The sequence below is a fragment of the Electrona antarctica genome (assembly GCF_951216825.1).
Source record: "Electrona antarctica genome assembly, chromosome: 7".
NCBI classification, from domain to species: domain Eukaryota; kingdom Metazoa; phylum Chordata; class Actinopteri; order Myctophiformes; family Myctophidae; genus Electrona; species Electrona antarctica.
Window position 1 is genome coordinate 38726214 of NC_136812.1, and position 16361 is coordinate 38742574.

The window sequence follows — 16361 nt, forward strand, 5'->3', positions numbered from 1 at the left end:
TAGTGTCATGGTAAAGAGTACGTGTCATATTCTGACATTCAAAACAATAACATTATAAAGGTGTGTGTGCCTGGGCGGCTAGTATAGCGGTCCGGGCACTATAAGCTGCTAAGCCTGACAGCCTGACAGCGTGTCGCGGGTTCGACCCCGCGTGCCGCGTATCACCCCCCAACTCTCTCCCCAATTTCCTGTCACCATACTGTACACTATCCAATAAAGGCAGAAAAAGCCCAAAAACATATCTTAAAAAAAATAAAATAAAGTGTGTAAAAATAAAATAAAAAATGCCACAGACAAGACCAAGTCTTTGCCACACGTTTGTGTACGGCAGTGATGGACAAAGTACGGTAATCGCATTGTTTACTCAAGTAAAAGTAGCAATACTGCAATGTAGATACAAGTAGAAGTACTAAATTCAAAATGTACTTGAGTAAAAGTACAAATGTACTGTACGGTATTTGGAACCATATAATTCAACATATCTCCTTTTTTTCTTTTAAAAAAAATGTTTTTGGTTTTTCTGCCTTTATTGATATAGTATCAAGTGAAGATAGACAGGAAAGAGAGAGAGAGAGAAGGGGAGAGACACGCAACAAAGGTTGTCATGACTCGAACACGCAACGCGATAGGCCCTATCTCTTATTCTTGGACAAATGTGCACCGTGTGAAGCCTATAGGTCTGGCCTGTCTGGCCTACTTATACAAGCCAAGTGTATCCCAAGGCCTGTTCTTAACTGTATTCAAAAGCTAGGTGAAGTGCCACAAAGATTACAATTATTTTGTTATATGGTTCCTGCAGGACTGTCCTGACTTGTTCCTGGTGTAATCTGTAAAAGGGGTTTTGTTGATGGGCCAGGAGCAAATTGTTGATCAAATTGCCTTCAGAGAGGCCTCTCTTCTTCACCTCTATGCCTGTAAACTACCACTACTTTATGAGAATTCAGTCAGTTGGTCCGGTCATTATACGTGTGGATGGTCATTTTGGGGTCCACTGCCACTTGCTGGCAGCGGAAGCCTTGTACTCTGTCTGCTAATAAATGACCATCTGAGCCTGAGGAAACATCAAGCTGCTGTCTGCTGTCTCAACTTTCTCTCTCAGTTTTTAGTCAAGTCTCGGTACAAGGACTCGGGGGTGTCCAATATTTACCACAGTATCAAAAGTAAAAGTACTCATTATTCAGAATGTCCTGTTTTACAAGTTTTCAAATGTGAAAAAATGTCAAAGTGGTTTGAAAATAGCAGATCTACAAGTTCACAATGTGTCGCATCGCAACGCATTGTGAGTTTATAGATCTGCTATTTCCAAATGGGCGAAATGTATATAGGACTGAAGTGAAGTAACTAGTAACTAAAGTTGTCAAATAATTATAGTGGTGTGAAAGTATACAATATTTAATTGCCTCTGAAATGTAGTGGAGTAGAAGTTAAAGTACAGAAAATTGGACTTACTCAAGTAAAGTACTTAAGTAGTACTTAAGTAAATGTACTTAGTTACTTTCCGCCACTGGTGTACGGAGGTATTGATGACCCCACCTGCCCAAGGTCTAGGTTTATACTTGCTATTCTATTGATTGAAGCACATCTCATCGACATTGGAGAACATCACGTTTTCTATATCAAACCTTGTATTTACTTTTGTATCTGTTATGACTCACATACCCGTGACCATAGCATCATGGCAAGGTCACATTTTTGTTTTGTTGAGCGTTTATAAGTCCAACTCCTTATTCTCTTGCCAGGATCTGATTTAGATTCATCTCAGAAGCAACAAGCCAACAGGACAACATTTTTGAAACGGTGAGCCCATTTTCTGTTGTGTAGTTCTGACTCATTTAGTACATTTATTCAACTACTGTACTGTACTAGAGTTAAATGTTGAGATATTTTTACTTAAATCGAGTATTTCACTACATCTCTGAGGAAAATATTGTACTTTTACTCTACTTTACACTACAACTATTTGAAAACTTTAATTACTATAGTTACTTTGTAGATTTAGATTTTATTATTTTAACCACTAAAGCTCAATGTATTTTGGCTATTTTCAAAAGATTTTGAAAACTTGAAATGGGACATTCTGCCTAATGAGTACTTTAAGTACATTTTAATGCCAATACCTTTGTACTTTTACTCAAGTAGTTTTAATACCAGACTTTACACATGTGAGTACTTTTTCCAACACTGAAACTAGTTGATTGTAGTTTGGCATAGAGAACACTATACTACTACTACTACAATCAAACGACATGACGGAATCAAAACAGTTTTCTGTAGATTTTCAAACATAAACGTAATTGTTTTTTGTAGTATTGTTGTTATGAAATACAATGTTCTTATTATTATTTTATTTGACTATTATTACTGTTACTATAGATGAAGCTGTGTTTCCTGATCTCCATCTCCATACTGGCTGTCCTGTCTCTGAGCCACTGTGCAGGTATGTACAGAGGCATTCACAGTGGTGGAAAGTTACTAAGTACTTTTACTTAAGTACTGTATACTTAAGTACAATTTTGAGGTATTTGTACTTTACTTGAGTATTTCCAATTTCCAATACTTTTACTTCTACTCCACTACATCTCAGAGCCAAAATTTGTACTTTTACTCCACTACAATCATTTGAAAACTTGAGTTACATTGGCGATTTTAATTTTGATTAGAAAACATACATTAACCACTTCAACCCTATACATTTCGGCCATTTGAAAATAGCCGATCTACAAGCTCACAGTGCGCCGCAAACTCGCAACGCGACTCATTGTGAGCTTGTAGATCTGCTATTTTCAATAGATTTTGTACACATTTTGAACTTGTGAAATGGCACATTCTGCACAATGAGTACTTTTACTTTTAGTAGTCCTACTTTAAGTACAATTTGATGCAGATACTTTTGTACTTTTACTCAAGTACAATTCCTTACTCTTATTTGTAACGAAGTAGTTCTAAATTGCAGTATTGGTACTTTTACTTAAGTAAAACAATTGAGTACTTTTTCCACCACTGGGCATTCAGTAGGCTTGATTTGCTTTGGTTAAAATAAGTGTTAAAAAGCTCTATATTGTGATAGTCATTTCTATAGCGTGTTTGTTCAGTACCGTGCTCTCCAGCTCTATATTGTGATAGTCATTTCTATAGCGTGTTTGTTCAGTACCTCTGAGCTGCTCTCCAGCTTTTAAGATGAAAAGTCTGGATACAATTTTATCCAATCAGGATAGAGAACACAGTCAGGATACAGATTAAACAAATGGAATTGTAAGTGATGACACAAAGAAATAAGCGGAGAAAATTCAAACTGCACACTATAAAAAAAATCACACCCGTGTGAACTGAGTGGTGCAAGGTCTTATATAGTCTGATCAGCTATGTCAGTGACGTCACACACTAACCATAGCAACCATGCTCACCTGTGCACGGACACGTACACAGGTACACAAACATACAGACAAAGCTGGTTGTTGGAGTGGTTTGCACCACTCAAAACAACGTGCCCAGGCTGATTAGTGGCTACTCTCTCCTGATTGGCTGAAATTGTGTCACCTACCTGAAAATGTATTTTCGGATTATTGCGACCGGAGGTCACATTTACTAGTATGAAATCCTGCATCTCACGTCCGTCCGTCACACCTCCATATATGGTTGCCAATCCATCATGCCTCGTGACATCTCGTGACATCATGGAGACCCTTAGATCTCCATGTGGATCTGACCTCGTGACATCACGTGACATCATTGAGACCCTTAACGCCTCCATATATGGTCACGCCTCGTGACACGTCACACCACCATATATGGCCAGCAACTCTTGTGATCTGACCTCAACAAACCCTGTACACTCAAGACACGCTCCATATATGACCAGTACAGAACATATTCCATATGCTGATCTGACCCCCCCATGCCAAAGTGCCAGCACTCGCCCAGCAGTCTCCTATCTGCCGTCACCACTTACTGGTTAAAGAACTGGAGAGACAAGGAACCCCAGTGACTGAACAAACACTGTATAGCAATGATTACTATTATTGTGATTCAAACTTTTAACAAAAAAACAAACAAATGGATTTATTCTCAACTGTACTTCTGCTTCTGCACAGTATCCAACCAATCATGCACCCAATGTCTCTTTGCTGTGGCCTGTGGATTTTTCACAGTTAACAAATACTTTTTTGATTGATTGAAGAATTTATTAACAGATTGGAGAAAACACATAAACACACCAAAACAGGTCAAGTCAACAACAAGTCAAGGGATTCGCATGTCTTAATGACTGTTGGTAGGGCGTTCCACATTTTGGTGGCATGAATTTCTCCCTTGTTTGTGCTGAATCTGGGTTGCACATGGTTTATTGAGCTCCCTCTGGTGTTGTGGGTGTGGACTTCGTTGACATTAAGGAAGTATTTAGACAGGTACATGGGTATCTTAGTGAAGTATTTAGACAGGTACATGGGTACCTTGGTGGTGTATCGAATCTTGTGGATCAGACCCATTGCAAGATGCTGTACTCTGTCGTCAACCCTAAGCCATTCTGTCAAAATGGGCAGGGGTGAGGTGGGTTCGGGGAGTGAGGCCAAGTAGTAACCTGACCAGTTTGTTTTGGGAAGTCTGGAGCCTTGTTTTAAGGGCCTTTGAGGTTAACCTTTATTATTTTACTTTCAAAGGTGCTGATGCCATGACCATGTATCAAATACAGGTAACGTGAAGCCATAGTGAAATATTTATTGTATATAACTGAAGACTATAGAGCAGTCGCACCCGACAAATTAGAAAGAAGAAAAAAGGGGCAGGGTACAACACTTTTTTGTTGTTTTTCTTCTTTCTAATTATTTGTTCGGATCAAAACATTGTGTTTATTGTCATGAGTTGTCACCATCCCAGTTGGCTTTGTCCGAGGCCTTAAAAGGTCTTAAAGTGATAGTTCACAATTTTTAAACTTAACACAACACAACACAACTAACTGACTTCAGTACCACACAGTGAACTGACACAGCAACACAACACAAGGTCAAATAGACACACACAAGAATAAGTACACACATGAACTAGTACTGACAACAAGTAGTGCATATAGTATACACAGAATGACTAACAACTCCTACTACATGAAATAGACACATAAATGAGTAGTACTTCAAATATAGGGTACACAATTATTTTGTTCTGGTCTCTGTTGATCCTTTATAACTCTCCAACTCTTCTTTTCTTTTGTCAGGTTCTGAGACAGGTGAGTCAATCTGTTCAGCTTCTTTTCAGTTTAACACATGACAACTAGTAGGCCTATACTTAAAATACTGTGTGTGTGTGTGTGTGTGTGTGTGTGTGTGTGTGTGTGTGTGTGTGTGTGTGTGTGTGTGTGTGTGTGTGTGTGTGTGTGTGTGTGTGTGTGTGTGTGTGTGTGTGTGTGTGTGTGTGTGTGTGTGTGTGTGTGTGTGTGTGTGTGTGTGTACAGTATATGTGCAAATTAAGTACTGTATGTATTGTATAAATTAAGTATTTATATTTGTCCAAGTGAAGTATGTATGTGCAACTTCAAGTGAAGTATGTAGGTGTAAATTAAATATATATGTATGTGCAAGTGAAGTACCTAAATGTCTGGTCTCTGTTGAGCATTTATAACTCTCCAACTCTTCTTTTATTTTGTCAGGAAATGAATGCGGTGAGTCAATCTGTTCTGCTTCTGTTCAGTTTAACAAATGACAACTAGTAGGCCTATACTTCAAATACTGTATACACATAAACATGTAAACATTGTTGTGGGTCTCTGTTGAGCCTTTATAACACCAACTCTTCATTATTTTGTCAGATTACCGCAGCAAATTTTCAGGTGAGTCAATATGTTCTGCTGTCCAGTTTAACGAATGGCTAACTACTAGTAGGGTACTTCAAATATACACATGTAACACATTAACTCCAGCACAACACCAGCACAAATGTGCAGTAGTACATATACACAGAATGACTACCAACTACTACATGAAATACACACATAAATGACTAGTACTTCAAATATAGGGTACACAATATTTTTTTTCTGGTCTCTGTTGAGCCTTTATAACTCTCCAACTCTTCTTTTCCTTTGTCAGCAACTGAATGCGGTGAGTCAATCTGTTCTGCTTCTGTTCAGTTTAACACATGACAACTAGTAGGCCTATACTTCAAATACTGTATACACATAAACACGTAAACATTGTTGTGGGTCTCTGTTGAGACTTTATAACTTCAAGTGAAGTATGTATGTGTAAATGAAATATATATGTATGTGCAAGTGAAGTACCTAAATGTCTGGTCTCTGTTGAGCATTTATAACTCTCCAACTCTTCTTTTCTTTTGTCAGGAAATTAATGAGGTGAGTCAGTCTGTTCTGCTTCTGTTCAGTTTAACAAATGACAACTATAGGCCACTTCATATACTGTATACACAAACACGTAAACATTGTTGTGGGTCTCTGTTGAGCCTTTATAACACCAACTCTTCATTATTTTGTCAGGTTACCGCAGCAATTTGGCAGGTGAGTCAATCTGTTCTGCTTCTGTTCAGTTTAACACATGACAACTAGTAGGCCTATACTTCGAATACTGTATACACATAAACACGTAAACATTGTTGTGGGTCTCTGTTGAGACTTTATAACACCAACTCTTCATTATTTTGTCAGGTCATGTACGACCGCTTGTACGCAAGCGGTGAGTCAATATGTTCTGCTGTTCAGTTTAATGAATGACTACGTGTACAGGCTAATTCAATATAATACACAATGACTATCAGACAAGTACAATGTTAGCTATCACACAAAATGAATGGTTGTCATTCAGTACAATCTTAGCTATCACACAAATGGTTGTCAAACCAGCAGAAGCACAACATATCAATGTAACAAGCACACATGTCTAGTTCCCTTCTTACGACGGTGTGATGCACCAAAAAAAGCAGATCTACTGCATCTGCAACAAGCTGTGAGTTTGTAGATCAGCTATTTTTTAGTGCATGACACTATTGCACAACAAAGCATCATTAGTGCTCCTCCTGCGCTGCAGTCAGTGGTGTAATGTAACTAAATACATTTACTCTAGTACTGTATAGGCTACTTAAATACTTTGAGGAACTTTTAATTTACAGTATTATTTACAATTGCCAGTATATTTTTACTTCTACTCCATTACATCTCAGAGGTACTTTTACTCCACTGCAATTATTTGAAACCTTTAGTTACTAGATACTTGATGATACATAGCTGACCACTTCAGCTATGTATACATTTTGGCCATTTGAAATTATTTGTACACATTGCATACATTTGAAAACTTGTGAAATGGGACATTCTGCATAATGACTACTTTCTACTTTTGGTACTTTAACCCTAGAACACTAAACACGTTTTTATTACACCATCACTAAACACAGGTATATTTTAACCCAAGGTAAAATATTCCATAAAAAATATTTCTAATCAAAATATATTGCAATATAGCAATATATGGCAACTTGAGCTACTCTTCTTTAATATTTCATCATGACTTATCACAAAAAAACGAAAAATAGTTATTAAAATAGTATTTTAAAAATATTCCTAAAAGAAGAGAAATGAAGTTGGGAACTTCTCCTTTGGTCCACCCATTTCTAGGACATGTGAGATGGTCCAGTGAAGAGAACAATAAAATAAAAGTCCATTCTTTGTGTGTGGGATTTTTCTCTATCACACTATCACTAAACACGGGTGAAATTCACCCGAACACCTGCCTGTAGTTTTTCTAGGGATGTGGGCAGGGAAACAAAGCTACCTTCTATGATGTCACTGAGCATCATGAAGCTACTGAAAGACCCATCCACCTCAGACATCAGCAACATTATGATGTCACTGAGCATCATGAAGCTACTGAAAGACCCATCCACCTCAGACATCAGCAGCATTATGATGTCACTGAGCATCATGAAGGTACTGAAAGACCCATCCACCTCAGACATCAGCAGCATTATGAAAATTACAAAAATATAAGCGCCCGGGTGAAAATCACCCGTGTTTAGTGTTCTAGGGTTAAAGGGATAGTTCAGATTTTTTGAACTTATGCTGTATGAAATACTTGCTGCTCTGGTTTTGTTCAATATTAAGTAGTTCCGGTCATTTTGTGGGGGGCACTGGGGCCACGCAGTAAAAGTAAATTAATTCACAAAACTAACGTCATTTGTATTGTTTACCCATTTCTAAAATATTAGCCAACTGTCGTTCAACTTTGACCCCTTCATCACATGGAACTATTTTTTGGGCGTAGTGATATGGACACAAAAACATAGTTCCGTGTGATAGAGGGGTAAAAAATGAACGAAAGTTGCACTAATATTTTTGAAATAGGTCAACAATACAAATTACGTTAGTTTTGTGGTTTCATTTACTTTTAATGCGTGGCCCCCTGTGCCCCCCACAAAATGACCAGAACTACTTAAAATTTCACCAAAACCAGAGCAGAACTCCCACCACAGGACTCGGGCAATCAATTAATACAGTTGCAACCACTATATTAATGGCAAGTATTTCATACAGCTTAAGTTAAATAAATCTGTACTATCCCTTTAAGTACTTTTGATACCAATACATTTGTACTTTTACTCAAGTACATTTAGATTTTCTGACTTTTACTTGTAACAGAGTATTTCTACATTGCAGTATTGATGCTTTCACTTGATTGGCTGAGCACGGAATTTATTGTATGATGATGTATATTATCACTCCAACTCTTCATTCTGTTGTCAGGAGATCCACGAACGTAAAGCCAGTCAGAAGGTGAGTCAATATGTTCTGCTGTTCAGTTTAACAAATGATTAACAAGTAGTTACTAGTACTTCACATACTGTGAACACAATTCATTTGTTTGCTGGTCTCTGTTGAGCCTTTATAACTCCAACTCTTCATTATTGTGTCAGGACATGTACGACGGCTTGTACGTGTGTGTGTGTGTGTGTGTGTGTGTGTGTGTGTGTGTGTGTGTGTGTGTGTGTGTGTGTGTGTGTGTGTGTGTGTGTGTGTGTGTGTGTGTGTGTGTGTGTGTGTGTGTGTGCGCGTGAAGTGAAGTATATACAGTATATGTGCGAATGAAGTATGTATGTACATGTATGTATGTATGTATGTATGTATGTATGTATGTATTTGGTTAAAATGGGTAAGGTTTTAAAAAAAGGCAAAAGCATGCTCTGTTGCACTGGCCTAAAAGTGGGTCCTCTAAAACTGATTCAACTTCTGAGAATGTGTTTGGTTCATTAGCCACCAGATGACATACCTTATAAGTATGTATGTATGTCTGTATGTCTGTATGTATGTATGTATTTAAAAGGGGGGCTTTTTTGTAAAATCCCAGCCTACAATACCTTCATATATTTAAAATCCAATGTAAGGTTACCAGTGAAGGGCAACCTGCCTATTCACTGGGGACTATGCAAGGCAGAGGTGTCCTGTATGTATGTATGTATGTATGTATGTATGTATGTATGTATGTATGTATGTATGTATGTATGTATGTATGTATGTATGTATGTATGTATGTATGTGTATGTATGTGTATGTATGTATGTATGTATGTACGTACATACAAGTGAAGTATGTGTGAATTAAGTATCTATATATGCGCAAATTAAGTATTTATATTTGTGCAAGTGAAGTATGTATGTATGTGCAACTTCAAGTGAAGTATGTATGTGTAAATGAAATATATATGTATGTGCAAGGGAAGTACCTAAATGGCTGGTCTCTGTTGAGCATTTATAACTCTCCAACTCTTCTTTTATTTTGTCAGGAAATGAATGAGGTGAGTCAATCTGTTCTGCTTCTGTTCAGTTTAACAAATGACAACTAGTAGGCCTATACTTCATATACTGTATAAACAAACACGTAAACATTGTTGTGGGTCTCTGTTGAGCCTTTATAACACCAACTCTTCATTATTTTGTCAGAAAATCACAAGAACTTGGCAGGTGAGTCAATATGTTCTGCTGTCCAGTTTAACGATTGGCTAACTACTAGTAGGGTACTTCAAATATACACATGTAACACATGAACTCCAGCACAACACCAGCACGAATGTGCAGTAGTACATATGTAACACATGAACTCCAGCACAACACCAGCACAAATGTAAGGCAACATTTGTGCTGGTCTTTGTTGATCCTTTATCTTATTTAAAATCCAATGTAAGGTTACCAGTGAAGGGCAACCTGCCTATTCACTGGGGACTATGCAAGGCACAACACCAGCACAACACCAGCACAAATGTAAGGCAACATTTGTGCTGGTCTTTGTTGATCCTTTATCACTCCAACTCTTCATTCTGTTGTCAGGAGATCCAGAATCTTAAACACCAGTTGCTCATGCTATATACACCAGATGTTTAAGGAGGTGAGTCAATATGTTCTGCTGTTCAGTTTAATGAATGACTAACAAGTAGTATACAGGCTACTTCAATATAATACACAATGACTATCAGACAAGTACAATATGTTAGTCACACAAAATGAATGGTTGTCATTCAGGACAATCTTAGCTATGACACAAATGGTTGTCAAACCAGCAGAAGCACAACATATCAATGTAACAAGCACACAGAGCAGTCTAGTTCCCTTCTTACGTCGGTGTGATGCACCAAAAATAGCAGATCTACTGCATCTGAAACAGGCTGTGAGTTTGTAGATCAGCTATTTTTAGTGCATGACACTAACACTATTGCACAACAAAGCATCATTAGTGCTCCTCCTGCGCTGCAGTCAGTGGTGTAATGTAACTAAACACATTTACTCTAGTACTGTATAGGCTACTTAAATACTTTGAGGAACTTTTAATTTACAGTATTATTTACAATTTACACTATACTTTTACTTCTACTCCATTACATCTCAGAGGTACTTTTACTCCACTGCAATTATTTGAAACCTTTAGTTACTAGATACTATTATACAAAACATAAACTAACTACTTCAGCAATGTATACATTTTGGCCATTTGAAATTATTTTTTATACATTGCATACATTTGAAAACTTGTGAAATGAGACATTCTGCATAATGACTACTTTCTACTTTTGGTACTTTAACCCTATAGAACACTAAACATGTTTTTTGTTACACCATCACTAAACACGGGTATATTTTACACAATGTAAAATATTCCATAAAAAATATTTCTCATCAAAATATATTGCAATACAGCAATATATGGCAACTTGAGCCACTCTTCTTTAATATTTCATCATGACTTATCACAAAAAAACAAAAGATATTAAAAAAAAAAAGATAAATGAAGTTGGGAACTTCTCCTTTGGTCCACCCATTTCTAGGACATGTGAGAATGGTCCAGTGAAGAGAACAATAAAATAAAAGTCCATTGTGAGTGTGTGGGATTTTTCTCTATCACACTATCACTAGACACGGGTGAAATTCACCCGAACACCTGCCTGTAGAAAAAATCAGGGACGTGGACAGGGAAACAAACCTACCTTCTATGATGTTCTAACAATCGCCCTTTGTGCATTAGGGGAAATTATTAACTAAGGAAGATCGTAGGGTTATAGTTTGTATATTTATATAGAGATGCCACAAAAGGTAACTGACAAAATAAAACGGTTCACAATGAAATCTGTTACTTTTCTCATAGGAAAGAATACTATTCTACAAATAGTCAGCATCAGATGTCACATTTCACTTCATAAAAACAATAACATGTATAGGAACAATAAAGCAGAATAACCTCATAATGTCATCATGAAGCTACTGAAAGACCCATCCACCTCAGACATCAGCAACATTATGATGTCACTGAGCATCATGAAGCTACTGAAAGACCCATCCACCTCAGACATCAGCAACATTATGATGTCACTGAGCATCATGAAGCTACTGAAAGACCCATCCACCTCAGACATCAGCAACATTATGATGTCACTGAGCATCATGAAGCTACTGAAAGACCCATCCACCTCAGACATCAGCAACATTATGAAAATTACAAAGATATAAGCGTCCGGGTGAAAATCACCCGTGTTTAGTGTTCTAGGGTTAAGTACTTTTGATACCAATACATTTGTACTTTTACTCAAGTACATTTCGATTTTCTGACTTTTAGGGGCGACTCACACGGTCGCAACAGATTGATGTATGCTTGTTGTATGAGATGTATGCTTGTTGTAAGCTCTTTCCAATGGGAGTCACATGGTTTGACACAACATTTGTGTTGTATGAGGGGGAGGGGTGCAGTTGAAACACAGCCGAAAGCCATACAACAGCTTGTAGTCCAAAATGTTGATTCAAACATGTGACTTCCATTGGATATGCATTGGGGCGGACATGACACTTAGAACATTCATACAACAAGCATGCATCAATGTTTTAAAGGTGTGAGTGAGGCCTTACTTGTAACTGAGTATTTCTACATTGCAGTATTGATACTTTTACTTGATTGGCTTAGCACGGAATGTGATGTATGATGATGTATGATGCTAATTAAACTGCATTTCCATCCACCAGCTGTCTAAAAACTCGGAAGAGACGCCGCCGGAAGACTACAGCGACCACTATAACTATTGGTTGGACTATCTCGAACCCTCACCCGAAACCTAACCTCCCACGGGGCAGCACACCTAAACCTAACCTTAATCCATGTCTAACCAATGACTAGTAAACTAAGTATGCACCCTGACAGACGACGTCACACTGATAAGAAACAGCATGCACTCACGTGTAAAAAATGCCCCATCAAACTTTAATTTGCTGTTGGGAATTGATTACATGAAACAGTCACCCGTGCCCAGTCCCCATGTTTGTAAACAAATAATTGGTCTATAGATCTAAATGTTATGATTAAAATGTTCTGTCATGTCAGCTTAATAAATTGAAATAAGCTTCAGGTTAAGAGAAGATGTCTCATTTCTTTTTTTCTTTCTTTTTTATATATAATAATATAATAATATATATAATAATATATAATAATTTGTATATATAATACTACCTCATCAAACTTATGTTTGAATGGTACGTGTGAATATGGCCTAATAAGGCCTCATTCAAACGTATCAAACACCAATCAAGCAAATGTTACATGTGGCAAATGATACATGTGGCGAACAGCCTCTTTTGTTTGAGTGTGCTGGGTCGTTACTACAACAACAACAACAACAACAACAGATCAACTGTAGGAATGTAACCATTTATTTGAGTGAATATATATATATATATATATATATATATATATATATATATATATATAAATCTTCAAGATTTGAGTCATTTTCAAAATCCACCTGTTGGTGGTGCTGTAACTGGCCAATCTGAAAAGGGTGGGATATATTCCTCAGCCTAGTAGCCTATGAAAGTCTGTGAAAGATTCCATGTAAGCTGCCTTCATGATTTGAGTCATTTTAAAAAATCCACCTGTTGGTGGCGCTGTTAGTCTGACTCCAGGTCCCCAGCTAAATCTTTAACTCTAACAAGTACTGTACTTTTAGGCAGACATAGAATAGTACAACAATAGTACAACAACAACAACTAATTTCAGTAATGGAGGAATGGGACACCTTTCCAGAATGGAATTTCAAGTACTGTACTTTTAGGCGCAGTGGCGTGCGCCTGTAATCCAAGCTACCGGGAGGCTGAGGCTGGCGGATCGTTTGAGCTCAGGAGTTCTGAGCTGCAGTGCACTATGTCGATCGGGTGTCCGCACTAAGTTCGGTATCGATATGGAGCTCCTGGGGGAGCCCGGGACCACCAGGTTGTCTAAGGAGGGGTGAACCGGCCCAGGTCGGAAACGGAGCAGGTCAAAGCCCCCGTGCCGCTCAGTAGTGGGTTCGCGCCCGTGAATAGACACTGCAGTGCAGCCTGAGCAATACAGCCAGACCTAGTCTTTTTATGCCGGCATGGGTGGTTATGAACGAGGGACCACCTGACCTAGAATCAACCTGTTGTGTTGGGTGGGATATGGGCTAAGATTATAGACAGTGCTTTGTATGGGAACACTTGCTATATGCATCCATGTGTATTATCCCCATTTCCACTGTTTTTTTTATACCAATGGTCCATAATAATTTCCTAATAATAATGACTCGACCAGTGCAAAATCAACATCCTACATTACCATCATGCATTAGCCTGATTATCAGACTGTAGCTTACTCAGAGAGTGGGCGGGGTCTTTGCGGGCTGGATCCAGGCTAATCATGCATGCAATACCTCCATGCACTGATGCACCACGTCTACGGACCACTTATAAGGAAAAAAAGGCACTTGTGTGAAGTGAGGGGCGCTCTTATATCATACATCTTCATACGTAGGCTACATCATATTCCGTGCTCATTCAATCAAATTAATCATCACAAATGTCATGCCGGCCAATCACTTCACTTTTCTGCCCTCACTTTTATACTCAATATGCTCAGCCAATATGCTCAGCCAATACGCTCAGCCAATCAGCTACGTTATAGGGTGATCACTATCAGAATTAAATCACCGTGTTTGTGTTCACACAAAAACAGACAAAGCTGTATGCTTTTGTGCATTGTGGTGGGTCAGATGTTTGTTACATATAGGCCTATGTGACAATGATGATTTTATTTAATGATCAATAAAGACATCAATCAATCAAAAAAGAAACCCCGGCAGCCGGTCAGGTGGTCGTTTGAATATCACTATTTACAAGTCTAGTTATAAGAATGTAAATAATATGTGCTACCATGCAATAAAAGCCACTCTATATTATTATAAACACTAGCTCAATTTAAGTCAAAATAGTAGTTTGCAGCAGCAGCTACTTGCAACTGCAAACTGCATAGAGTAATGGTTGAGACGAAGCAGTGAAAGGTCCTGAAAGATACATAACATCAGTCTTACCCAATACCCAATCTTTCTGATGTATGAACACAAGGCTGCTGTACTTTAAACCTCATACACTTTCAGGACCTTTCACTGCTTCGTCTCAACCATTACTCTATGCAGTTTGCAGTTGCAAGTAGCTGCTGCTGCAAACTACTATTTTGACTTAAATTGAGCTAGTGTTTATAATAATATAGAGTGACTTTATGGCTCTATGGCTCTGGTCTCAGCCACCGTGGTGTATTTTTTGACATACCGTTTTTCTCCAAAGTTAAATGTTGCCACTACTGTTGGAGCAGCCATAAACCACACAGGTTTATCCTGATTTTCTGGGCATGTGAGGCTGAGGGCGTGTTCTCTCCTCCGCGTCATTAGCACCCATACCCTAGGTGGAGTTGGCGAAAGGGCCTTTCTGTGTGGAGTTTGCATGTTCTCGCCGTGTCCCCTAGGGTTGTGTAGTGAAATTCACTGGTCAATTTGAAAATAGCCCATCTACAAGCTCACAATGCGTCGCAAACTCGCAACGCGACTCATTGTGAGCTTGTAGATCTGCTATTTTCAATAGATTTTGTACACATTTTTAACTTGTGAAATGGCACATTCTGCACAATGAGTACTTTTACTTTTAGTAGTCCTACTTTAAGTACAATTTGATGCAGATACGTTTGTACATTTACTCAAGTACATTTTCAATTCCTTACTTTTACTTGTAACGAAGTAGTTCTAAATTGCAGTATTGGTACTTTTACTTAAGTAAAACAATTGAGTACTTTTTTCACCACTGGGCATTAAAATAAGTGTTAAAAAGCTCTATATTGTGATAGTCATTTATATAGCGTGTTTGTTCAGTACCATGCTCTCCAGCTTTCTTATTAAGATGAAAAGTCTGGATACAATTTTATCCAATCAGGATAGAGAACACAGTCAGGATACAGATTAAACAAGTGGAATTGTAATTGATGACACAAAGAAATAAGCGGAGAAAATTCAAACTGCACACTATTAAAAAAAAGCTGATTAATGGCTACTCTCTCCTGATTGGCTGAAATTGTGTCACCTACCTGAAAATGTATTTTCGGTTTATTGCGACCGGAGGTCACATTTACTAGTATGAAATCCTGCATCTCGCGTCCGTCCGTCCGTCCGTCCGTCCGTCCGTCCGTCCGTCCATATATGGTTGCCAATCCATCATGCCTCGTGACATCTCGTGACATCATGGAGACCCTTAGATCTCCATGTGGATCTGACCTCGAGGTCGCTTCTCGCCCTCAGGGCGTCTTAATGGTTAAAGAGCTGGAGAGACAAGGAGACCCCTGTGACTGAACAAACACTTTATAGCAATGATTACTATTATTGTGATTCAAAAATATATATATATTCTCAACTGTACTTCTGCTTCTGCACAGTATCCAACCAATCATGCACCCAATACAATGTCTCTTTGCTGTGGTCTGTGGATTTTTCACAGTTAACAAATACTTTTTTGATTGATTGAAGAATTTATTAACAGATTGGAGAAAAACCAAAAAC

The 16361-nt window shown here is 38.2% G+C and overlaps 1 protein-coding gene across 1 annotated transcript; it reads left to right on the forward strand.

The window, feature by feature from the left end:
- The first annotated feature begins 1752 nt into the window (after positions 1–1752).
- Positions 1753–12859, forward strand: LOC306925974 (uncharacterized protein). Its single transcript, XM_079505159.1, has 13 exons — positions 1753–1797; positions 2374–2437; positions 4656–4687; positions 5207–5218; positions 5639–5650; positions 5798–5818; positions 6078–6089; positions 6329–6340; positions 6482–6502; positions 8741–8782; positions 9934–9954; positions 10318–10375; positions 12496–12859. The coding sequence occupies exons 2-12, from the start codon at positions 2374–2376 to the stop codon at positions 10369–10371; spliced, it is 303 nt and encodes a 100-aa protein (XP_079361285.1). The 5' UTR covers positions 1753–1797; the 3' UTR covers positions 10372–10375; positions 12496–12859.
- Positions 12860–16361: the final 3502 nt, after the last annotated feature.

Excerpts from the sequence above, each read along its gene's own strand:
- LOC306925974 (XM_079505159.1), top strand. The coding sequence starts at position 2,374 with ATGAAGCTGTGTTTCCTGATCTCCATCTCCATACTGGCTGTCCTGTCT. Across the intron at positions 6,503-8,740 it reads TTACCGCAGCAATTTGGCAG|GAGATCCACGAACGTAAAGC; the intron begins GTGAGTCAATCT and ends TTCTGTTGTCAG. Across the intron at positions 9,955-10,317 it reads AAATCACAAGAACTTGGCAG|GAGATCCAGAATCTTAAACA; the intron begins GTGAGTCAATAT and ends TTCTGTTGTCAG.